The sequence below is a fragment of the Oncorhynchus mykiss genome, chromosome 3 (assembly GCF_013265735.2).
Source record: "Oncorhynchus mykiss isolate Arlee chromosome 3, USDA_OmykA_1.1, whole genome shotgun sequence".
NCBI classification, from domain to species: domain Eukaryota; kingdom Metazoa; phylum Chordata; class Actinopteri; order Salmoniformes; family Salmonidae; genus Oncorhynchus; species Oncorhynchus mykiss.
Window position 1 is genome coordinate 5,515,942 of NC_048567.1, and position 23,971 is coordinate 5,539,912.

Sequence of the window (23,971 nt, forward strand, 5' to 3'; positions counted from 1 at the left end):
AAGTATTCATATTTTAGTTCAGACTGGTTGATGTTGGTAATGACTGTTTCCTCTGATCTGAAGTATTCATGTTTAAGTTTCCTCTGATCTGAGGTATTCATATTTTAGTTCAGACTGGTTGATGTTGGTAATGACTGTTTCCTCTGATCTGAAGTATTCATGTTTAAGTTCAGACTGGTTGATGTTGGTAATGACTGTTTCCTCTGATCTGAAGTATTCATGTTTAAGTTCAGACTGGTTGATGTTGGTAATGACTGTTTCCTCTGATCTGAAGTATTCATATTTAAGTTCAGACTGGTTGATGTTGGTAATGACTGTTTCCTCTGATCTGAAGTATTCATATTTAAGTTCAGACTGGTTGATGTTGGTAATGACTGTTTCCTCTGATCTGAAGTATTCATATTTAGGTTTCCTCTGATCTAAAGTATTCATATTTAAGTTCAGACTGGTTGATGTTGGTAATGACTGTTTCCTCTGATCTAAAGTATTCATGTTTAAGTTCAGACTGGTTGATGTTGGTAATGACTGTTTCCTCTGATCTGAAGTATTCATATTTAAGTTCAGACTGGTTGATGTTGGTAATGACTGTTTCCTCTGATCTGAAGTATTCATATTTAAGTTCAGACTGGTTGATGTTGGTAATGACTGTTTCCTCTGATCTGAAGTATTCATGTTTAAGTTTCCTCTGATCTGAAGTATTCATGTTTAAGTTTCCTCTGATCTGAAGTATTCATATTTAAGTTCAGACTGGTTGATGTTGGTAATGACTGTTTCCTCCTATCTGAAGTATTCATATTTAAGTTCAGACTGGTTGATGTTGGTAATGACTGTTTCCTCTGATCTGAAGTATTCATATTTAAGTTCAGACTGGTTGATGTTGGTAATGACTGTTTCCTCTGATCTGAAGTATTCATATTTAAGTTCAGACTGGTTGATGTTGGTAATGACTGTTTCCTCTGATCTGAAGTATTCATATTTAAGTTCAGACTGGTTGATGTTGGTAATGACTGTTTCCTCTGATCTGAAGTATTCATATTTAAGTTCAGACTGGTTGATGTTGGTAATGACTGTTTCCTCTGATCTGAAGTATTCATATTTAAGTTCAGACTGGTTGATGTTGGTAATGACTGTTTCCTCTGATAGGGGGAGCCAGGTCCTCTGGGGCAGAAAGGAGATGAAGGATCTTATGGATTACCTGGACAAAAGGTAACTCTGTCATACCCAGCACCTTAATTGTCTGTTCTGCGTTATTTAATGTGTGAGTGACTTAAGTTTCTATTTGACCTTCCTGTCCACAGGGAGAGATGGGAACACCTGGGGAGCCAGGGGTTCCTGGAGTGTCTGGAGCCAACGGAGCCAAGGTAATCAATCAATGTATTGATTTATCAACTAATCAAATCAATTAATTAATCAATCAATAATTTCAATCATCAATTTCAATCATTCAATCATCCATCCATCTATCACACAGGATAGCTTTTCTGTGTGGCTGTATTGTTTCATCTGTGTCTGTAGGGGGAGCCTGGACCAATCGGAGGACCTGGAAATAAGGGTGACCAAGGAGACGAAGTAAAGTTGTGCCAGTTGTGATAAACGGCCAAATGTATCGGTGTATTTTTTTTATAGTTGAATGGAAAAATGATGCCATAACCAATAACATTTGGACAATGACCTCAGGCACCTGTCCACCTTTCTGTGTTTTACAGGGGGACTTTGGACCGTCTGGAGCGCCAGGCACAGAGGTTTGGAACTCAGCTAGTTCTAGAATCAATACAACATCCGGACCAGGACGAACACTGTCCACATAATCTGACACAGGAAGACACATATCTTACTAGATATCTGAACATCAGGGTACCCCAACTGATGGTGCATGGGCCGAATTTGGCCCGGGGGTGGTTTTATTTGACCCCCCAAGTTTTCTAAAAAATAAGTGACATCTGATTATGTTTTATTGTTGGACAACAGGAAATCAGCTCCAAGGGAATTTAAGAAATCTGTTCCCAAGTATTCACACGCATGATAGAGAGAAACGTGATTGAATACAAATGTAAGCAGGGCTTCTTGAGGTCAATTTGCTTTCTATTTGTAACTATGCTCCGGTCCACCCGACAATCTGCTCAAGAAATCTAGTTGATGATCCCTGCTCTACATTGACTAAATGGCTGAATTAAATAGTTGTATCACTGTAAAAGAAAACAAAAACGTTGGTTTAGCTTTTGTAAACACTTTGATGTTTACATTATGGTAAAATGGCCTTGTTGACCGATGGGAAGTTGCTGTTTAGCTGAACAATGCTGTTCACATCCAAGCTGGTGACCTCTCTCTCTCTGTAACGACGTGTGCTGAGAGTCAGGAAGCAAGTTCAGGGAGTGAGTGTTTTAATAAATAAATACAACTAAATACAAAACAAGAAACACAAACAGCACACAGACATGAAATAGAAACAATGATGCCCGGGGAAGGAACCAAAGGGAGTGACATATATAGGGCAGGTAATAAAGGAAGTGATGGAGTCCAGATGAGTCTGACGATGCGCAGGTGCGCGTAATGGTGACAGGTGTGCGCCTTAAAGAGCAGCCTGGTGACCTAGAGGCCGGAGAGGGAGCACACATGACACTCTCTCTCCCTCTCTCTTCCTATTTGTCTCTCTTAAGGGTGTAGGGGGAGAGAGGGGACTAAGAGGTGCTCCAGGAATAAGAGGTGGTCAAGGGGAGACGGGTGACACAGGCTCTGCTGGAGCACAGGGTCATGAAGGTCAGGCTGGAGACGTGGGTTCACAGGTGAGTGTCCCTCGGTCCTCTATTACTCTGTGTGATCACTTGTTCTTTCTTATATGGTTCCACCAACACCTTCTTGGGGAACAGGCTAGCTCTCTCATGGGCTATTGCTAAATATAGGTTGATGTTTTACCTCCAGTCATTGTCGCACCCCCTCTCTCCATTTCTTCCCCCTGAAAGGGTCTGAGTGGAGTGTCTGGGCTCAAAGGGTACAGAGGAGAGCCGGGACCTTACGGGCCTGCGGTACGATGGCCAGTCATTTAATGATTTCGATGATGACACAGCTGTACCACGTGGTAACACATGCAAACTACAATGCATGTTTTGACCAGGGTCTCTCCCCCCAGGGTGTTAAGGGCCCCAGGGGGCCTGCAGGAGCACCAGGAGATGCAGGGCCCATTGGGAAAAGGGTGAGTGTATTGAAGAGCTTATCTGATTTATCATGAGGCTAATATTCTAAATACACAATATTATCTTGATTCTCTCTTCAGGGTGATGCTGGAACACAGGGAGAAGGCCAACCTGGATATCCAGGGTTCCAGGTCTGTATTTCTTCAGCAGTGAATTTCTGAGCAATAAGTAGGCATTCATGTTTTGATTCTTAGTTACAAGTATGATTTATCAACGTTGTCTGGACAAATGTCCATGGACCTCATTTGCCTATTTCAGATTTTTCTTTCATCTTCTTACAGGGATACCCTGGTCTGAGAGGACCTGCAGGTTTAAAGGTCTGTCTGTCTGTCTGTCTGTCTGTCTGTCTGTCTGTCTGTCTGGATACCCTGGTCTGAGAGGACCTGCAGGTTTAAAGGTCTGTCTGTCTGGATACCCTGGTCTGAGAGGACCTGCAGGTTTAAAGGTCTGTCTGTCTGTCTGTCTGGATACCCTGGTCTGAGAGGACCTGCAGGTTTAAACGTCTGTCTGTCTGTCTCTCTCTATCTATGTACCCAGGTCTGAGAGGACCTGCAGGTTTAAAGGTCTGTCTGTCTGTCTTTCTGTCTGTCTGTATACCCTGGTCTGAGAGGACCTGCAGGTTTAAAGGTCTGTCTGTCTATCTGTCTGTCTGTCTGTCTGTCTGGATACCCTGGTCTGAGAGGACCTGCAGGTTTAAAGGTCTGTCTGTCTGTCTGGATACCCTGGTCTGAGAGGACCTGCAGTTTTAAAGGTCTGTCTGTCTGTCTGTCTGGATACCCTGGTCTGAGAGGACCTGCAGGTTTAAAGGTCTGTCTGTCTGTCTGTCTGTCTGTCTGTCTGTCTGTCTGTCTGTCTGTCTGTCTCTCTGGATACCCTGGTCTGAGAGGACCTGCAGGTTTAAAGGTCTGTGTCTGTCTGTCTGTCTCTATATCTCTCTCTATCTATATACCTAGGTCTGAGAGGACCTGCAGGTTTAAAGGTCTGTCTGTCTGTCTGTCTGGATACCCTGGTCTGAGAGGACCTGCAGGTTTAAAGGTCTGTCTGTCTCTATCTACATACCCTGGTCTGAGAGGACCTGCATGTTTAATGGTCTGTCTGTCTGTCTGTCTGTCTGGATACCCTGATCTGAGAGGACCTGCAGGTTTAAAGGTCTGTCTGTCTGTCTGGATACCCTGGTCTGAGAGGACCTGCAGGTTTAAAGGTCTGTCTGTCTGTCTGGATACCCTGGTCTGAGAGGACCTGCAGGTTTAAAGGTCTGTCTGTCTGTCTATCTGGATACCCTGGTGTGAGAGGACCTGCAGGTTTAAAGGTCTGTCTGTCTGTCTATCTACCCAGGTCTGAGAGGACCTGCAGGTTTAAATGTCTGTCTGTCTGGATACCCTGGTCTGAGAGGACCTGCAGTGTAACGATTTTCTTGAGGTGAAGGAGAGGCGGACCAAAACGCAGCATGGTGGTTATTCATGGTTCTTTAATATAGACACTATACATGAATAAACTAACAAAACAAGAAATGTGAAAAAACCTAAAACAGCCCTATCTGGTGCAAACACAGAGACAGGAACAATCACCCACAAAAACCCAACACCAAACAGGCTACCTAAATATGGTTCCCAATCAGAGACAATGACTAACACCTGCCTCTGATTGAGAACCATATCAGGCCAAACATAGAAATAGACAAACTAGACATGTAACATACAATGCCCACTCAGATCACACCCTGACCAACCAAAACATAGAAACATACAAAGCAAACTATGGTCAGGGTGTGACAGTACCCCCCCCCCCCCCCCCCCCCCCCCCAAAAAAAAACCTGAACCTATTGGGGAGGGTCTGGGTGGGCATCTATCCGCGGTGGTGGCTCTGGTGCTGGACGTGGCCCCCACTTCACCATAGTCTTGGTCCACCACCTTGTCTGCTTCCGTGGCCTCCTAACCACGGTGACCCTATTAAATGACCCCACTGGACTGAGGGGCAGCTCGGGACAGAGGGGCAGCTGCTTGGGACAGAGGGGCAGCTGCTCGGGACAGAGGGGCAGCTGCTCGGGACAGAGGGGCTCTGGCGCCTCTGGGCTGAGGGGCTCTGGCGCCTCTGGGCTGAGGGGCTCTGGCGCCTCTGGGCTGAGGGGCTCTGGCGCCTGTGGGCTGACTGACGGCACTGGCGGCTCCTTGCAGACTGGCGGCACTGGCGGCTCCTTGCAGACTGGCGGCACTGGCGGTTCCTTGCAGACTGGCGGCACTGGCGGCTCCTTGCAGACTGGCGGCACTGGCGGCTCCTTGCAGACTGGCGGCACTGGCGGCTGCTTGCAGACTGGCGGCACTGGCGGCGCTGGGCAGACGGGTGGCTCAGATGGCGCTGGGCAGACGGGTGGCTCAGATGGCGCTGGGCAGACGGGTGGCTCAGATGGCGCTGGGCAGACGGGTGGCTCAGATGGCACTGGGCAGACGGGTGGCTCAGATGGCACTGGGCAGACGGGTGGCTCAGATGGCACTGGGCAGACGGGAAGCTCCGGTAACGCTGGAGAGGAAGGCTCTTGCAGCGCTGGACTGAGGAGCTCTTGCGCCTCTGGAATGAGGGGCTCTAGCGCCTCTGGAATGAGGGGCGGGAGCTCTGGCAGCGCCGAACAGGCGGGAGACTCCGGCTGCGCTGGAGAGGCGGGAGACTGCGGCAGCGCTGGAGAGGCGAGGCGCACTGTAGGCCTGATACGTGGTGCTGGCACTGGTGGTACAGGGCCGAGGACACGCACAGGAAGCCTGGTGCGGGGAGCTGCCACCGGAGAGCTGGTGTGTGGAGGTGGCACTGGATGGACCGGACCGTGAAGGCGTACTGGAGATCTTGAGAGCAGGGCTGGCACCAACCGCCCTGGCTGGATCTTCACCCTAGCCCGGCAGATGTGGGAAGCTGGGATGTAGCGCACCGGGCTAAGCACGTGTACTGGGGACACCGTGCGAACCACCGCATAACACGGGCGTGGTGCTGGTCAGGCACCGCCACGGTTAGCACTGCTAGGAGCACTGTAGTGCTGAGATGGCACAGGACGTGCAAGGGAGATGCACAGGAGGCCTGGTGCGTGAGGCTGGCACAGTCTTCACCAGACAACTAGCACGCACCTCAGGATGAGTATGGAGAGCTGACCCAGGTGCCATTAAATCCCTGACACGCTCCGTCGGGCGAATGTCGTGCCTCATGCACCAAACCAGCAACTCCCTCATATCTCTCTCCTCCAATTTCCCCATTAACTCCTTCACAGTCTCTGCTTCGCTCACCTCCAACACCAGCTCTGGTTCTGAGCTCCTCCTTGGCTCCTCAGGATAAACAGGGAGAGTTGGCTCAGGTCTGACTCCTGACTCTGCCACACTCTCCCTTTGCCCCCCCCCCCCCCCCCCCCCAAGACATTTTTGGGGCTGACTCTCGGGCTTCCATCCGCGCCGCCGTGCTTGTCTCTCCAACTCCATTCTCCTATACCCCTCTTCGCACTGCTCCAGCGAATCCCAGGCGGGCTCCGGCACTCTCCCTGGGTCGACCGCCCACCTGTCTATTTCCTCCCAAGTCGTATACTCTAGACTTCGTAGCTCCTGCTGCCGCTGCCTGTCACCACGCCGCTTGGTCCTGTTGTGGTGGGTGATTCTGTAACGGTTTTCTTGAGGTGAAGGAGAGGCGGACCAAAACGCAGTGTGGTGGTTATTCATGGTTCTTTAATATAGACACTATACATGAATAAACTAACAAAACAAGAAATGTGAAAAAACCTAAAACAGCCCTATCTGGTGCAAACACAGAGACAGGAACAATCACCCACAAAAACCCAACACCAAACAGGCTACCTAAATATGGTTCCCAATCAGAGACAATGACTAACACCTGCCTCTGATTGAGAACCATATCAGGCCAAACATAGAAATAGACAAACTAGACATGTAACATACAATGCCCACTCAGATCACACCCTGACCAACCAAAACATAGAAACATACAAAGCAAACTATGGTCAGGGTGTGACATGCAGGTTTAAAGGTGTCTGTCTGTCTGTCTGTCTGTCTGTCTGTCTGTCTGTCTGTCTGTCTGTCTGTCTGTCTGTCTGTCTGTATGTATGTATGTATGTATACCCTGGTCTGAGAGGACCTGCAGGTTTAATGTTCTGTCTGGATACCCTGGTCTGAGAGGACCTTTCGGCAAATCTGACCACGACTCAATTTTGTTGCTCCCAGCCTATAAACTAAAAAAGGAAACGCCCATGCTCAGGTCTGTTCAACGCTGGTCCGACGAAATCTGATTCCATGCTTCAAGATTGCTTTTATTATGTGGATTGGGTTATGTTCCGGATAGCCTCAGACAACAACATTGATGTATACGCTGATTCGTTGAGCGAGTTTATTAGCAAGTGCATCGGTGATGATGTACCCACGGTGACTATTAAAACCTTCCCCAACCAGAAACCGTGGATTGATGGCAGCATTCACGCAAAACTGAAAGCGCAAACCACTGCTTTTAATCATGGCAAGGCGACCGGAAACATGACCAAATACAAACAGTGTAGCTATTCCCTCCGCAAGGCAATCAAACAAGCTAAGCGCCAGTATAGAGACAAAGTGGAGTCGCAATTCAATGGCTTAGACATGAGACATATGTGGCAGGGTCTACAGTCAATCATGGATGACAAAAAGAAAACCAGCCCCGGACACCGACGTCTTGCTCCCAGACAAACTAAACAACTTCTTTGCTCGCTTTGAGGAAAATACAGTGCCACTGACAAGGCCCGCTACCAATACCTGATTGCTCTCCTTCACCGCAGCCAATGTGAGTAAAGCATTTAAACGTGTTAACCCCTGCAAGGCTGCTGGCCCAGATGGCATCCCTAGCCGTGTCCTCAGAGCATGCGCAGACCAGCTGGCTGGTGTGTTTACGGACATATTCAATCAATCCTTATCCCAGTCTGCTGTTCCCATATGCTTCAAGAGGGCCACCATTATTCCTGTTCCCAAGAAAGTGAAGGTAACTGAGCTAAATTACTATCGCCCCGTAGCACTCACTTCCGTCATCATGAAGTGCTTTGAGAGACTAGTCAAGAATCATATCACCTCCACCCTACCTGACACCCTAGACCCAGTCCAATTTGCTTACCACCCCAAATAGATCCACAGACGACGCAATCACACTGCACACTGCCCTAACCCATCTGGACAAGAGGAATACCTATGTAAGAATGCTGTTCACCCAGGGTCTCGACCCCGCCCTGTGCAACTGGGTCCTGGACTTTCTGACGGGCCTCCCCCAGGGGTTAGGGTAGGAAACAACATCTCCACCCCGCTGATCCTCAACACTTGGTAACCACAAAGGTGCGTTCTCAGCCCTCTCCTGTACTCCCTGTTCACCCATGACTGCGTGGCCATACACACCTCTGACTCAATCATCAAGTTTGCAGACGACAGTGGTAGGCTTGATTATCAACAACGATGAGACGGCCTACAGGGAGGAGGTGAGGGCCCTCGGATTGTGGTGTCAGGAAAATAACCTCACACTCAACGTCCACAAAACAAAGGAGATGATTGTGGACTTTAGGAAACAGCAGAGGGAGCACCCCCCTATCCACATCGACGGGACAGTAGTGGAGAAGGTGGAAAGTTTTAAGTTCCTTGGCGTACACATCACAGACAAACTGAATTGGTCCACCCACACAGACAGCGTGGTGAAGAAGGCGCAACAGCGTGGCTGCTGCCAACATACTGACTCAAATCTATAGCCACTTTAATAATTAAAAATTGGATGTAATAAATGTATCACTAGTCACTTTAAACAATGCCACTTTATATAATGTTTACATACCCTACATTACTCATCTCAAATGTATATACTGTACTCTATTCCATCTACTGCATCTTGCCTATGCCGTTTGGCCATCGCCCATCCATATTTATATGACATTCTTATTCATTCCCTTACACTTGTGTGTATAAGGTAGTTATTGTGAAATTGTTGGATTACTTGTTAGATATTACCGCACGGTCGGAACTAGAAGCACAAGCCACTAACCGTCTCTGTCTATCTGTCTCTCTGTCTCTATCTCTCTCTCTCTATCTCTCTCTCTCTCTCTCTCTCTCTCTCTCTCTCTCTCTCTCTCTCTCATAGGGCATCAGGGGATTCACAGGGCTGAAGGGTGATGTCGGCCTGCCAGGTGATCGCGGTGATGATGTAAGTTGACCTTAGATTAAAGAGTTCAGCACTGTCCACTGCCACCTCTGCCATCTCCGTATGGTATAAGTTGCCTAGCCTAGCATAGCTAATACCTGTTTGCTCATTCATACTCCTTCCTTATTGATTCCACAGAACGACCAGCCAGGTCGGGGAGGACCCCAGGGGCCAAAAGGATACCCTGGTCTCACAGGAGAGAATGTAAGTTCCACAACAACATTGAGTTCACAGTAAATATTACAGAACCACAGCTCTGAATACATAGTTAACATATTTTTCGACTTTTATCATGACCTATGCTGTATGAATATGTTAAGTAGTACCTACTAAGTACCAACGAAAATCTGCTATCTGACTCATGGCTTCATGTCCTTCCCTACAGGGATCACCAGGCCCAGTGGGCAATCCTGGGGCAGACGTGAGTAACTCTTAAATAATGGAGCAATTGTGGGTGATGGGAAGGAGCCAAAGTCCAACACACTTTTCATCACTGTGTGTGTAATGGGGGAGTGCAGGAATAAGAGTTGAGACTTGGATTGGGTTGGGACTTGGAGCTCGTAGGGATGGGCGAGTGTAGGGTGGGCTGGTTTGATGAGGTTGGTCAGAGGTAAAAAAGTGACCTCTGTTCCTCAGTCACAGTGTATTAAACTTTGTCATCGTGATTTGTGTCAAACAGGTCAGCAGTCAACACTGGTTACACAGAATGACAACTGTGTATATTTCACTCCCGTACATAACAGTCACAGACACACACACACATGTATGCACGCACACACACACATGTACGTACGTACGTATGCACACACACACACACACACACACACACGTACGTACGTATGCACGCACACACACACACACATGCACGCATGCACGCACGCACGCACACACACGCACACGCATGTACGTACGCACGCACGCACACACACACATGTACGCACGCACGCACGCACGCACACACACACACACACACACACACACACACACACACACATATATATATATATATATATATATATATATATATATATATATATATATATATATAGACAGTCACAAGATTCTCCTAAATCTCCCTGTAATGCATTTATCTTCCTGTCTCAGGAATGTGAGATCCTGGAGGTCATTCAGAAACTCTGCTGTAAGTATATCGAGTGCTCAAAATTCAGTCATACTGGTTATTTTCCAGATGAACATTGTGCTGTGCCGAACATGTTCCTTTAGTGAAACATAAGTTTACTCAACATAGATTTAGAAGACGTATCAGTGAGCCTGAACACAGTCCCAACCTCTACTGTTAGAAATGTACCCTGCACTAGTCATCTAAACATGTCTCCTTTAAAGATGACTAATACACAGTTTATCTTCCTAGCTAAACAGTTCATTTGAAGCATAATTTATCCTGGGTTGAGTTTGGGACAAACTTTGTGAAAGAGATGCAAACGGACACACACGCAATCACTTAAACACACACACGCAGGCAGGAAGGCACACACACACTCTCGAACACACTCACCTACAAACACACAGGCAATCACTTAAACACACACACGCAGGCAGGAAGGCACACACACACTCTCGAACACACTCACCTACACACACACAGGCAATCACTTAAACACACACACGCAGGCAGGAAGGCACACACACACACTCGAACACACTCACCTACACACACACAGGCAATCACTTAAACACACACACGCAGGCAGGAAGGCACACACACACACACTCTCGAACACACTCACCTACACACACACACGCAATCACTTAAACACACACACGCAGGAAGGCACACACACACTCTCGAACACACTCACCTACACACACACAGGCAATCACTTAAACACACACACGCAGGCAGGAAGGCACACACACACACTCGAACACACTCACCTACATACACATATGCAATCACTTAAACACACACACGCAATCACTTAAACACACACATGCAGGCAGGAAGGCACGCACACACACACGAACACACTCACTTACTCACACAAATGCAATCACTTAAACACACACACGCAATCACTTAAACACACACACAAAGGCAGGCAGGAGCGCACACACACTCGAACACACTCACTTACACACACACACGCAATCACTTAAACACACACACGCAGGCACGCACACACACTCTAACACACTCACTTACACACACATATGCAATCACTTAAACACACACGCGCAGGCAGGCAGGCACGCACACTCGAACACACTCACTTACACACACATATGCAGGCACACACACAGATTCAGGGACACACGAATTGTGGCGGCAGCTGTGGATGTAATGTTATAAGAACTCTGTAGTTCAGTGTTGGTTGTGTATGTTTGGAATGTGTGTTTAAAAAAAAAATACAATTGCTAACAAGCGTTTACTTATACTTAAGATGATTAACTCTTAAGACAGCAACACCCCTACATCACACAATTAGCCAAATAGTACATTTTCTGCTCAAACCAAAATACAAATACAAACATTAAATACCAACTCTACATTTCAAAACCTAAAAAACCTTTCTCTACTGTACATACACTAACTCTATCAAAGCACGGCAAACCCGACTCAATACAGTATCTAATCATTCTGTCAAAACACATGTTTTCTATCCAAGAGGAACGTATAGTCTATCATAACACAATGACTTTCAAAATACTAACAGTTAATGGCATTACAAAAACTGTATTACTTTTCATGTTTCAGTTCTACCTGCAGACATTAGACAATATGATATCCATTGTTTTTATCATTCAGTTTCCTCTTATTGTAAACCACTCTACATTTTTTGGTTGAGTGTCGATTGTGTGCATTTTTGGCAACATACTATCTAAAAGTGAATGAGTTATCTTTACTTCATAGAATGTAAAGTAGAAAAAAATAGTAAGTGACAGAATTGCTGCATTAAAAGCTTTATTAGCAACATGAAATTACTGCCAGTGATCAACAACACATCCAACATACATGGCCTTTGGTTCAACAACACATCCAACATACATGGCCTTTGGTTCAACAACACATCCAACATACATGGCCTTTGGTTCAACAACACATCCAACATACATGGCCTTTGGTTCAACATCACATCCAACATACATGGCCTTTGGTTCAACAACACCTCCAACACACATGGCCTTTGGTTCAACAACACATCCAACATACATGGCCTTTGGTTCAACAACACATCCAACATACATGGCCTTTGGTTCAACAACACCTCCAACATACATGGCCTTTGGTTCAACAACACATCCAACATACATGGCCTTTGGTTCAACAACACATCCAACATACATGGCCTTTGGTTCAACAACACATCCAACATACATGACCTTTGGTTCAACAACACATCCAACATACATGGCCTTTGGTTCAACAACACCTCCAACATGCATGGCCTTTGGTTCAACAACACCTCCAACATACATGGCCTTTGGTTCAACAACACCTCCAACATACATGGCCTTTGGTTCAACAACACCTCCAACATACATGGCCTTTGGTTCAACAACACCTCCAACATACATGACCTTTGGTTCAACAACACATCCAACATACATGGCCTTTGGTTCAACAACACATCCAACATACATGGCCTTTGGTTCAACAACACATCCAACATACATGGCCTTTGGTTCAACAACACATCCAACATACATGGCCTTTGGTTCAACAACACCTCCAACATACATGGCCTTTGGTTCAACATCACATCCAACATACATGGCCTTTGGTTCAATAACACATCCAACATACATGGCCTTTGGTTCAACAACACATCCAACATACATGGCCTTTGGTTCAACAACACCTCCAACATACATGGCCTTTGGTTCAACATCACATCCAACATACATGGCCTTTGGTTCAACAACACATCCAACATACATGGCCTTTGGTTCAACAACACATCCAACATACATGGCCTTTGGTTCAACAACACCTCCAACATACATGGCCTTTGGTTCAACAACACATCCAACATACATGGCCTTTGGTTCCAAATGTGTTAAAATAAAACACAATTACAGTAAAAAAGACACAGAAGGTAAAACCAGTAAAATGCCCCGTCCTGTTCTAATCTATACCATCTTCAGCATTTAGACACATGTTCTCGTCCACATCACATCTTATGTCATCTCTCGCTATGCACCTTGGATAGTAACGCTTGGCCTGCCTTATCCACCCCTGGCAGTCTTCAGCTGAGAAGTCTCTGTACCTTGGATAGTAACGCTTGGCCTGCCTTATCCACCCCTGGCAGTCTTCAGCTGAGAAGTCTCTGTACCTTGGATAGTAACGCTTGGCCTGCCTTATCCACCCCTGGCAGTCTTCAGCTGAGAAGTCTCTGTACCTTGGATAGAAACGCTTGTCATGCTTCATCCACCCCTGGCAGTCTTCAGCTGAGAAGTCTCTGCAGCCAGCATCCATTGCATCCAGGAGGGACATTTGGTCACTTCAATTTGTAATATTTTTATTTAACCTTTATTTAACTAGGCAAGTCAGTTAAGAACAAATTATTATTTACAATGACGGCCAACCAAAAGGCAAAAGGCCTCCTGCGGGGACGGGGGCTGGGATTAAAAAAACACATCACGACGAGACAACACTACATAAAGAGTGCCCTAAGACAACAACATAGCAAGGCAGCAACAAAAATGTTATTGGGCACAGACAACAGCACAAAGGGCAAGGAGGTAGAGACAACAATACATCACGCAAAGCAGCCACAAACTGTCAGTAAGATTGTTCATGATTGAGTCTTTGAATGAAGATACTGTCCCGTTTGAGTGTTTGTTGCAGCTCGTTCCAGTCGCTAGTTGCAGCGAACTGAAAAGACGAGGGACCCAGGGATGTGTGTGCTTTGGGGACCTTTAACTTAATGTGACTGTCAGAACGGGGGTTGTATGTGGAGGATGAGGGCTGCAGTATATATCTCAGATAGGGGGGAGTGAGGCCCAAGAGGGTTTTATGAACAAGCATCAACCAGTGGGTCTTGCGACGGGTATACAGAGATGACCAGTTTACAGAGGAGTATAGAGTGCAGTGATGTGTCCTATAAGGAGCATTGGTGGCAAATCTGATGGCCGAATGGTAAAGCACATCTAGCCACTCGAGAGCACCCTTACCTGCCGATCTATAAATGATGTCTCCGTAATCTAGCATGGGTAGGATGGTCATCTGAGTCAGGGTTAGTTTGGGTGAAAGATGAGTGATTACGATAGAGGAAACCAAGTCTAGATTGAACTTTAGTCTGCAGCTTTGATATGTGCTGAGAGAAGGACAATGTACCGTCTAGCCATACTCCCAAGTACTTGTATGAGGTAACTACCTCAAGCTCTAAACCCTCAGAGGTAGTAATCACACCTGTGGGGAGACGGGCATTCTTCTTACCAAACCACATTATCTTTGTTTGGAGGTGTTCAGAACCAGGTTAATGTTGGAGAAATCTTGTTGGACACTAAGAAAGCTTTGTTGTAGAGCATTTAACACCAAATCTGGGGAGGGGCCAGCTGAGTATAAGACTATATCATCTGCATATAAATGGATGAGAGAGCTTCCTACTGCCTGAGCTATGTTGTTGATGTAAATTGAGAAGAGCGTGGGGCCTAGGATTGAGCCTTGGGGTACTTCCTTGGTGACACAGTGGCTGAGACAGCAGATTTTCTGACTTTATACACTGCACTCTTTGAGAGAGATAGTTAGTAAACCAGGCCAAAGACCCCACAGAGACACCAATACTCCCAAGAATGGAATGGTCTACCATATCAAAGCTTTGGCCAAGTCAATAAAAATAGCATTACAACATTGCTTAGAATCAAGGGCAATGGTGGCATCATTGAGGACCTTTAATGTTACAGTGATACATCCATAACCTGAGCAGAAACCAGATTGCATACCATAGAGAATAATATAGACATCAAGAAAGTCAGTCAGTTGATTATTGACAAGTTTTTCCAACACTTTTGATAAACAGGGCAAAATAGAAAAATGCCTATAACAGTTAGGATCAGCTTGATCTCCCCCTTTAAATAAAGAACAAACCATGGCTGCCTTCCAAGCAAGGGGATCCTCCCCAGAAAGGTTAAAAAGGTTGGAGATAGGCTTGGCGATGATAGGGGTAGCAACCTTAAATAAGAAAGGGTCTAAACCATCTGACCTACAGTGCCTTGCGAAAGTATTCGGCCCCCTTGAACTTTGCGACCTTTTGCCACATTTCAGGCTTCAAACATAAAGATATAAAACTGTATTTTTTTGTGAAGAATCAACAACAAGTGGGACACAATCATGAAGTGGAACAACATTTATTGGATATTTCAAACTTTTTTAACAAATCAAAAACTGAAAAATTGGGCGTGCAAAATGATTCAGCCCCTTTACTTTCAGTGCAGCAAACTCTCTCCAGAAGTTCAGTGGGGATCTCTGAATGATCCAATGTTGACCTAAATGACTAATGATGATAAATACAATCCACCTGTGTGTAATCAAGTCTCCGTATAAATGCACCTGCACTGTGATAGTCTCAGAGTTCCGTTAAAAGCTCAGAGAGCATCATGAAGAACAAGGAACACACCAGGCAGGTCCGAGATACTGTTGTGAAGAAGTTTAAAGCCGGATTTGGATACAAAAAGATTTCCCAAGCTTTAAACATCCCAATGAGCACTGTGCAAGCGATAATATTGAAATGGAAGGAGTATCAGACCACTGCAAATCTACCAAGACCTGGCCGTCCCTCTAAACTTTCAGCTCATACAAGGAGAAGACTGATCAGAGATGCAGCCAAGAGGCCCATGATCACTCTGGATGAACTGCAGAGATCTACAGCTGAGGTGGGAGACTCTGTCCATAGGACAACAATCAGTCGTATATTGCACAAATCTGGCCTTTATGGAAGAGTGGCAAGAAGAAAGCCATTTCTTAAAGATATCCATAAAAAGTGTTGTTTAAAGTTTGCCACAAGCCACCTGGGAGACACACCAAACATGTGGAAGAAGGTGCTCTGGTCAGATGAAACCAAAATTGAACTTTTTGGCAACAATGCAAAATGTTATGTTTGGCGTAAAAGCAACACAGCTCATCACCCTGAACACACCATCACCACTGTCAAACATGGTGGTGGCAGCATCATGGTTTGGGCCTGCTTTTCTTCAGCAGGGACAGGGAAGATGGTTAAAATTGATTGGAAGATGGATGGAGCCAAATACAGGACCATTCTGGAAGAAAACCTGATGGAGTCTGCAAAAGACCTGAGACTGGGACGGAGATTTGTCTTCCAACAAGACAATGATCCAAAACATAAAGCAAAATCTACAATGGAATGGTTCAAAAATAAACATATCCAGGTGTTAGAATGGCCAAGTCAAAGTCCAGACCTGAATCCAATCGAGTATCTGTGGAAAGAACTGAAAACTGCTGTTCACAAATGCTCTCCATCCAACCTCACTGAGCTCGAGCTGTTTTGCAAGGAGGAATGGGAAAAATGTCAGTCTCTCGATGTGATAGAGACATACCCCAAGCGACTTACAGCTGTAATCGCAGCAAAAGGTGGCGCTACAAAGTATTAACTTAAGGGGGCTGAATAATTTTGCACGCCCAATTTTTCAGTTTTTGATTTGTTAAAAAAGTTTGAAATATCCAATAAATGTCGTTCCACTTCATGATTGTGTCCCACTTGTTTATTTTTGAAGCCTGAAATGTGGCAAAAGGTTGCAAAGTTCAAGGGGGCCGAATACTTTCGCAAGGCACTGTAGGTGTTTTTTTTAGGTCAAGTTTCAGGAGCTTCTTTAGCACCTTTGACTCAGTGACTGCCTGCAGGGAGAAACTTTGTTGCAGGGCAGAGGAAAAAGAGGGAGAAGCATCGGGGATAGCCACATTAGAAGGGGTGGGAGATGAGGAAATGTTGGACGGGCAAGGAGGCGTGGCTGAGTCAAATATGAATCCCGACCTAACGAAGTGGTGATTAAAGAGCTCAGCCATGTGCTTCTTGTCAGTAACAACCATATCATCAACTTTAAGGAACATGGGCAGCTGTGAGGAGGAGGGTTTATTCTCCAGGTCTTTAACCGTTTTCCAGAACTTCTTGGGGCTAGACCCACAGAGAGAGAACTGCTCCTTAAAGTAACTAACGTTGGCCTTCCGGATAGCCTGAGTGCACTTATTTCTCATTTGCTTGAATGAGTATGTGTGTTCCGAGCCGTTCACCAAATGCAATTCTTGAGGTGGAGTAACTCTGCAAGATCACGGTCATGTGGCCATTGATCATACACTTTCCACCTCCAGGCAGAAAATAATTGCTCAGTGTTTCCTCCCTCCTGTTCCCTTTCTGCTTCTGGCACCAGTTGTTTGTGGAGGTCATCTAAAAACAGAAGGAGCTCAGTGTTGTAGGGACCAATATGGCATTTCTGCAGGACCGAACCAGAGAGATTGCAGGACACATTGTGATATTTGCTCCTCTCTGACCCGGGACATCAACGGTGGCCCTTTTCCCGATGACCTTTCTTCCCCACTTTTTTCCCAGGTTAAACCCTGCCTCGTCTACATAAATGACGTTAATTTCTGGCATACTGTGTGCAAGCATTTATAAATAAGACAAGAAAGATCCCTCATTATGGTATTGGGTAAGCTTGTATGTAAAGAAAGTGTAAGCATTTTAGAAACGTGTTAATTGACTGAATATTCTGTGAAAACAACATGAATTGTGTTATTGGTATGGTCCACAACAGACAGATGTTGTGCTAATCGTGTTTAGAGTTTTGAAAATGTGACTACAGATTGGACAAAAGGATGTTAGCGATTGTAAAAAAAAAAAAAACTGTAAATGATGGGGCTGTGATTAAGATATGAATCAGGGTGGATCTTGATGTAATGTCTTTGTTTTTCTCTTGTAGCATGCTGTGGTAAGTTCCTGGACCCATACAAAGTTTTAGCGCTTAACAGTTACACATGGCATTATTTTACATCCTTGCATGACCTTCAGTTTCAATTTTCAAGATTCAATTTCACTCTGTATGCCAGTGAGAGACTCTGAGAGGCACCAAATTACATCCACAGCATGTATTGTAAATAGTCACATAGATATAGAGATGTACGATCTTAACTTGAGACAGTTTGCTACAGCAAGGAAATAATCCTGCAGCAACAGGGAATGTGAATTATTATGTGGATTATAGTTAACTGGGATTTTTTTGTAGGAGTTGATACATTTTTCATTAGGGCAAATCAAGTCTGACATTCTAAAGTGTAAATTACAAACTTTAGAAGCTTTTTTAAACCTCGAACACACTACAAGTTTGCATTTCCTGCTGCGCAGGACATTTTTCAGCAACAAAAGAGTGATCAAATGAAGATCCTTCATCTGTACTATTCATATGGTGTATGATGCTCAGAATATATCATGATATTATTATAATGACAATGTAACTGGCATTCACAGTGTGTGAGTGTGGTCCGGTGAAGCTACTCTTTGTACTGGACAGTTCAGAGAGTGTTGGGCTGCAGAACTTCACCCTGGAAAAAGAGTTTATAATTCGAATCATCAACAAGATTACCAAGTTCAGCAAAGACAAGGTGGGTGAACATTTGTCCTGACTTCCCTGGGTGAGAGAGGGGCCTTAACTAAATGTTGTTTCTCTGTGTGTGTTTCTGTTTGCAGAAGGAGCTAGGATCACGAGTGGGTGTAGTTCAGTACAGCCATGACGGCACCCAGGAGCTGGTATCTATGGAGGACCCCAAGATCACCACAGTAGCACAGCTCAAAAGGTCCGACCAGATAAGAGTCAAAAGTCCAAAGTACAGCAGTTACCTGATATCAGTTGACTGACTGACTGACTAACTGTTGTGTTTGATGTCCCATACTTGCAGCTCGGTGAGAAACATGCGCTGGATTGCCGGTGGTACGTACACGGGAGAGGCGCTGGATTTCGCCCGGCAGGCATTCGGCAGCTCCCAGCTGGACCGAAAGGTGGCCATAGTCTTGACAGACGGACGGTCGGACACCCGCCGGGACGCCAAACCGCTGTCCTCCCTCTGCTCTGTGCCCAATATAAGGGTGAGGGATGTCAATGGGACTGGGCAATGGGATGGGGGAGAGTGGGCTGAAGGACATGTATAGGTTGGGGGTGAAGAGATGATGTCAGGACCAAGGATTCATTTCATTAGACATAAAGAGAACCATCTCTCTCTCCTCCAAGTCTGCCATTTTGTGGCAAAGCCTCAGTATGTCCTCCATCTTGGCTCCTCAGGTGGTGGGCATTGGCATAGGTGACATCTTCAGACGGGCGTCCTACGCTGCCATGCTGGAGGAGATCACCTGTCTGGGCACAGCCTCACCTGGACTCTACCTGAAGATTACAGACCACGTGCAACTGCTGGAGGACTCCTTGTTCAACAATGTTACTGGCTATATCTGCCAAGGTAGACTGTGTACAGGCTAGCTCTAATTTACAATATCTGGAGCTAGCTACATCTGCTAAGGTAGTCTATGTACAGGCTAGCCCTAATTTACAATATCAGGAGCTAGCTACATGCTATGTTCCTATGCTCTCAACTAAGGTCTGGGTTGTGTTTACAGATAAGAAATGTCCTGATTACACCTGTCCAGGTAAGACTGCTCCTCTCCCTTGTTTTTATGGTCACAGTTTCCTATACATTACAATACGTTATTTTTTTTAGCATTGAGCCTAGTACTGCAATTTAAAGATTTAGTGGAATGTATGTAAATGTATCTGAACCCCAACTGCTGTTCTAAAATAGTCTACTCTTCCTCCAGCCAACTTCCAGGAAGCTACAGACATAGTCTTCATGTTGGACGGCTCCTCCAGTGTGGGCCAGGCCAACTTCTACAGAGCCAGAGAGTTTGTTGAGAACATGGCCGCCAGGCTGCTGTCACAGGACCGGGGAGGGCTGCTCCGCCTGTCCGTCATGCAGTACAGCGATGGGCAGCAGCAGAGAGTGGAGGTGCCCTTCACTGCTAGTGTTGAGGATGTGCTAACGGGGCTAGCAGCTACGCTCTACATGGACGGGGCCACCGACTTACCGGCTGCCCTGGCCTTCCTGACCTCCACCCTCCAGAGGGAGGGCCGCTCTGCTGTCCCCAGGAAAGTGGTGGTATTCACAGACGGCAGGTCTGTGGCCTCTGCCCGGGCTGCTATCCCCAGAGCCGCCGCCGCCGCTCTGGCAGAGAACACACAGCTGCTGGCCGTCACTGTGGGCGAGGGCTTTGACGAGGCGGGCGTGTGCCAGCTGGTGACGGGACAGGCGAACGGGTTTGATTACCGCGTCGTGGATAGTCGTGTCCACCGAGTGGCGCTGTACAGTGACCTGGCCAGACGGGTGGTCATGCAGAGCCTGGCTAGAAAGCTCTCTAAAGCTCTCTGAAGCTCTCCAAAGCTCTCAGAAGTTCTCTAAAGCTCTCTAAAGCTTTCTGAAGCTCTGTAAAGCCCTCTGAAGCCCTGTAAAGCTCTCTAAGGCTCTCCGAAGCTCTCTGAAGCTCTGTAAAGCTCTCTGGAGCCCTCTAACGCTCCTAAAGACCTCCCTACTACTGAACTGTCTATGAATTGTCCTGTTGTGCCATGTATTAAGAAATTAGATAGATATGGTGCACATTTTATACTTTTGTGTTTTCCTTATGCCTTTGAGGGCCTCCTGCTTTTCATGTGAAATAAAATGAATATGTTTGTCATAAGAAGCACTTGGGTAGATTAATAAACGTTACGCTGTAAGTTTGGTGATAAGATGAACAGTTTTCTTTTGCTCAAATTTTCTGGAGGTCTTGACAAATAAAATATTGGACAAACTAACTAGCTAATTCTGAATACAATACAATCTATTATTTTCAAATATATGCAGGGCCATTTAGTTAAAGAATTACCCAGACATGCCAATAAAATGCACTAGAGGGCAGTGTGGGAGTGTTGAGAAAAGAGGGCTGAGTAGAGGAGCTCTAACACACACTTGGAAAATACTGCTATTCTGTTCTACATAGTGATTAGAGATAGTTTGCCATGTTCGTTATAAGGATCGGACCGAGGCGCAGCGTGAATAGAGTTCCACATATTTGTAATCACCTGAAACTCACCGAAACAAAACAACAAATAACCAAACGAACCGCTACTAGTGTGCACACAGGCACCTAATTGTAGACAAGATCCCACAAACACCAAAGGGAAATGGCTACCTAAATATGATCCTCAATCAGAGACAATGATAAACAGCTGCCGCTGACTGGGAACCATATCAGGCCACCATAGACATACAAATCACCTAGACCTACAAAAACCCTAGACATACAAAAACTAGGGTACCCTCCCTAGTCACACCCTGACCTAACCAAAATATAAAGAAAACAGAGATATCTCAGGTCAGGGCACGACATAGTTGTTGTAGAAGGACCTTTTACAGATCGGTCCAAAAAGACACTAGGCTTTCCCTTGTACTCCAGTACTTATCTGAGGGTGTTGGGCTACTGGCCTCTGGATTTGCCCAACTTCAGCACCATGGACAGAGTTAGAAATTCAGCTGTTTGAAATCCCAGATGCCAATCAGTGTACTCATTAATTCCCTTATGAAATAGCATGTATTTAGTATATCTGGCTCCAACTATACTCTGAGAATAATAAGAAGCAGGGATCATGAAAACGTTTTATTTAATATAGCTATGTTTTGTTACTGTGAAAATGAATCTGTAATGAAAAAAGGGATAATGATCTCAGTGACTGTAATGATCAGTGGGTTCCTCTATCTCAGAAAGCCACTTCTGAATCTCACTGCTCTTCTTCTCTGTCTCCTCACTGCTCTTGTTCCTCAGCTCCTCACTGCTCTTCTTCTCTGTCTCCTCACTGCTCTTGTTCCTCAGCTCCTCACTGCTCTTCTTCTCTGTCTCCTCACTGCTCTTGTTCCTCAGCTCCTCACTGCTCTTCTTCTCTGTCTCCTCACTGCTCTTGTTCCTCAGCTCCTCTGCCACCCTATTTCCTGCTGAGAAGCGATTGACTCTCTTGGCTGTGGTCTCCAGAGAGATCACCTGTATCCTCTTCATGTCGTTCCTGCAGTGCAGCTCCTTCAGCTTCCTGTAGTAGACCCTGCAGCTGAAACCCTCCATAAAGCCCAGGGTGATGTGTGTCTGCAGAGAGGACAGGCTGGGGTAGTACCACAAGCAGCTGGCACACTTATACAGCAGTTCCCCATTGAACTTCTCCAGGGCAGAGGAGGCTCTGAGGAAGCAGAAGTCCAGGCGGTCTGTGTACGACGGCTCCTTGGGCTCCACTGACCTACTGCCTCCCTTCCTCGCCGTGTGTCTGTAGGAGATGTCTGCTGGCTTCAGGGGAGGGCAGAGAGTGTGAGGTGTTTTGGAGCCAAGTATACTAGGGGGTTCTGCTTCTCTTAATGCCTGAGCATGAAAAGGACTCCACTGGGTACCTGGTGTTAGAGAAAGAATAGGGTCCTGCTGTCACGCTATGGCAATCCTGAATATCCATAAATATGTCATGATAGTGCTACGTTTGCCAAAAATACTTCAGAGCGCTTACCCGTTCTCTTCCTTAGCCTTTCAGTGACAAAAGGTTCTCTTAAGAAAACTTGTGAGGACTTCATTTTTTACAATAGATGGATCATGGAGCCATGGTATAGAACCTAGCTAAGCAAATGGGTCAAGTGGTTTTACATATGTTCTAGAATGGATTGGAATTCCAAATTCCAAAAGCAATGATGTCATAATGATCTCTTTGTGTATGAAGATGAAGTTCAATTCATTCATGGTTCTGGAGATTAGTAATAATAATATAAAATGTTTTTAACTGTTATAGTGCTAATCATTACATAAATACATCTCAAAGCGATGCAAAGCAACAACAACAAAAAACAAGCCATTTAAAAACAATCAACATCATTAATCATCATGAGTAGATTGACATCAAGAGACTGAAGAATTATTAAAATGCTTTAGTTTAATTTATTAGGATCCCCATTAGCTAGCTACTGCACATGTAGCAGCTATTTTTCCTGGTGTCTGTCACACCCTGACCATAGTTTGCTTTGTATGTTTCTATGTTTTGTTTGCTCAGGGTGTGATCTGAGTGGGCATTCTATGTTGGATGTCTAGTTTGTCTGTTTCTGTGTTTGGCCCTGTTCTCAATCAGAGGCAGGTGTTAGTCATTGTCTCTGATTGGGAACCATATTTAGGTAGCCTGTTTTGTGTTGGGTTTGGTGGGTGGTTGTTTCCTGTCTTTGTGTTTGTTGCACCAGATAGGGCTGTTTCCTGTCTTTGTGTTTGTTGCACCAGATAGGGCTGTTTCGGTTTTGCCACGTTTATTGTTTTGTATTATGTTCATGTTGAGTTTGGTCCGCCTCTCCTTCCCAGGAGGAAAGCCGTTACAGAACCACCCACCACAACAGGACCAAGCGTCGTGGTAACGGGCAGCAGCAACAGCGGCCGAAGAATCAAGACTCTTGGTCATGGGAGGAAATCCTCGACGGGAGAGGACCCTGGGCAAAGCCAGGGGAGTGTAGCCGCCCCAACGTGCAGCAGGAGAAGCGGCAGCAGGAGCAGCGCAAGGAGGAATGGACATGGGAGGACGAATTGGACGGTAAACGA

The 23,971-nt window shown here is 45.8% G+C and overlaps 1 protein-coding gene and 1 long non-coding RNA gene across 2 annotated transcripts in view; both read left to right on the forward strand.

Moving 5' to 3' along the window:
• Positions 1-21,182, forward strand: part of LOC110493157 (collagen alpha-1(VI) chain) — a 33,033-nt gene extending 11,851 nt beyond the window's left edge. Inside the window, exons 14-33 of the mRNA XM_036975427.1 lie at positions 1,144-1,206; positions 1,299-1,361; positions 1,516-1,569; positions 1,707-1,742; positions 2,658-2,783; positions 2,961-3,023; positions 3,128-3,190; positions 3,272-3,322; positions 3,473-3,508; positions 9,318-9,380; positions 9,516-9,581; positions 9,763-9,798; positions 10,482-10,518; positions 18,273-18,281; positions 18,818-18,951; positions 19,037-19,143; positions 19,246-19,432; positions 19,626-19,797; positions 19,955-19,984; positions 20,153-21,182. Of these exons, the coding sequence (XP_036831322.1) occupies positions 1,144-1,206; positions 1,299-1,361; positions 1,516-1,569; positions 1,707-1,742; positions 2,658-2,783; positions 2,961-3,023; positions 3,128-3,190; positions 3,272-3,322; positions 3,473-3,508; positions 9,318-9,380; positions 9,516-9,581; positions 9,763-9,798; positions 10,482-10,518; positions 18,273-18,281; positions 18,818-18,951; positions 19,037-19,143; positions 19,246-19,432; positions 19,626-19,797; positions 19,955-19,984; positions 20,153-20,760 (2,004 nt within the window). The 3' untranslated portion in view covers positions 20,761-21,182. The remainder of the gene's footprint in view (positions 1-1,143; positions 1,207-1,298; positions 1,362-1,515; positions 1,570-1,706; positions 1,743-2,657; positions 2,784-2,960; positions 3,024-3,127; positions 3,191-3,271; positions 3,323-3,472; positions 3,509-9,317; positions 9,381-9,515; positions 9,582-9,762; positions 9,799-10,481; positions 10,519-18,272; positions 18,282-18,817; positions 18,952-19,036; positions 19,144-19,245; positions 19,433-19,625; positions 19,798-19,954; positions 19,985-20,152) is intronic.
• On the forward strand, positions 4,150-4,460 carry LOC118944860. The gene is made up of 4 exons (XR_005040251.1): positions 4,150-4,186; positions 4,227-4,234; positions 4,341-4,404; positions 4,445-4,460. It is a non-coding gene; the product is annotated as an uncharacterized LOC118944860 (long non-coding RNA).
• Positions 21,183-23,971: the final 2,789 nt, after the last annotated feature.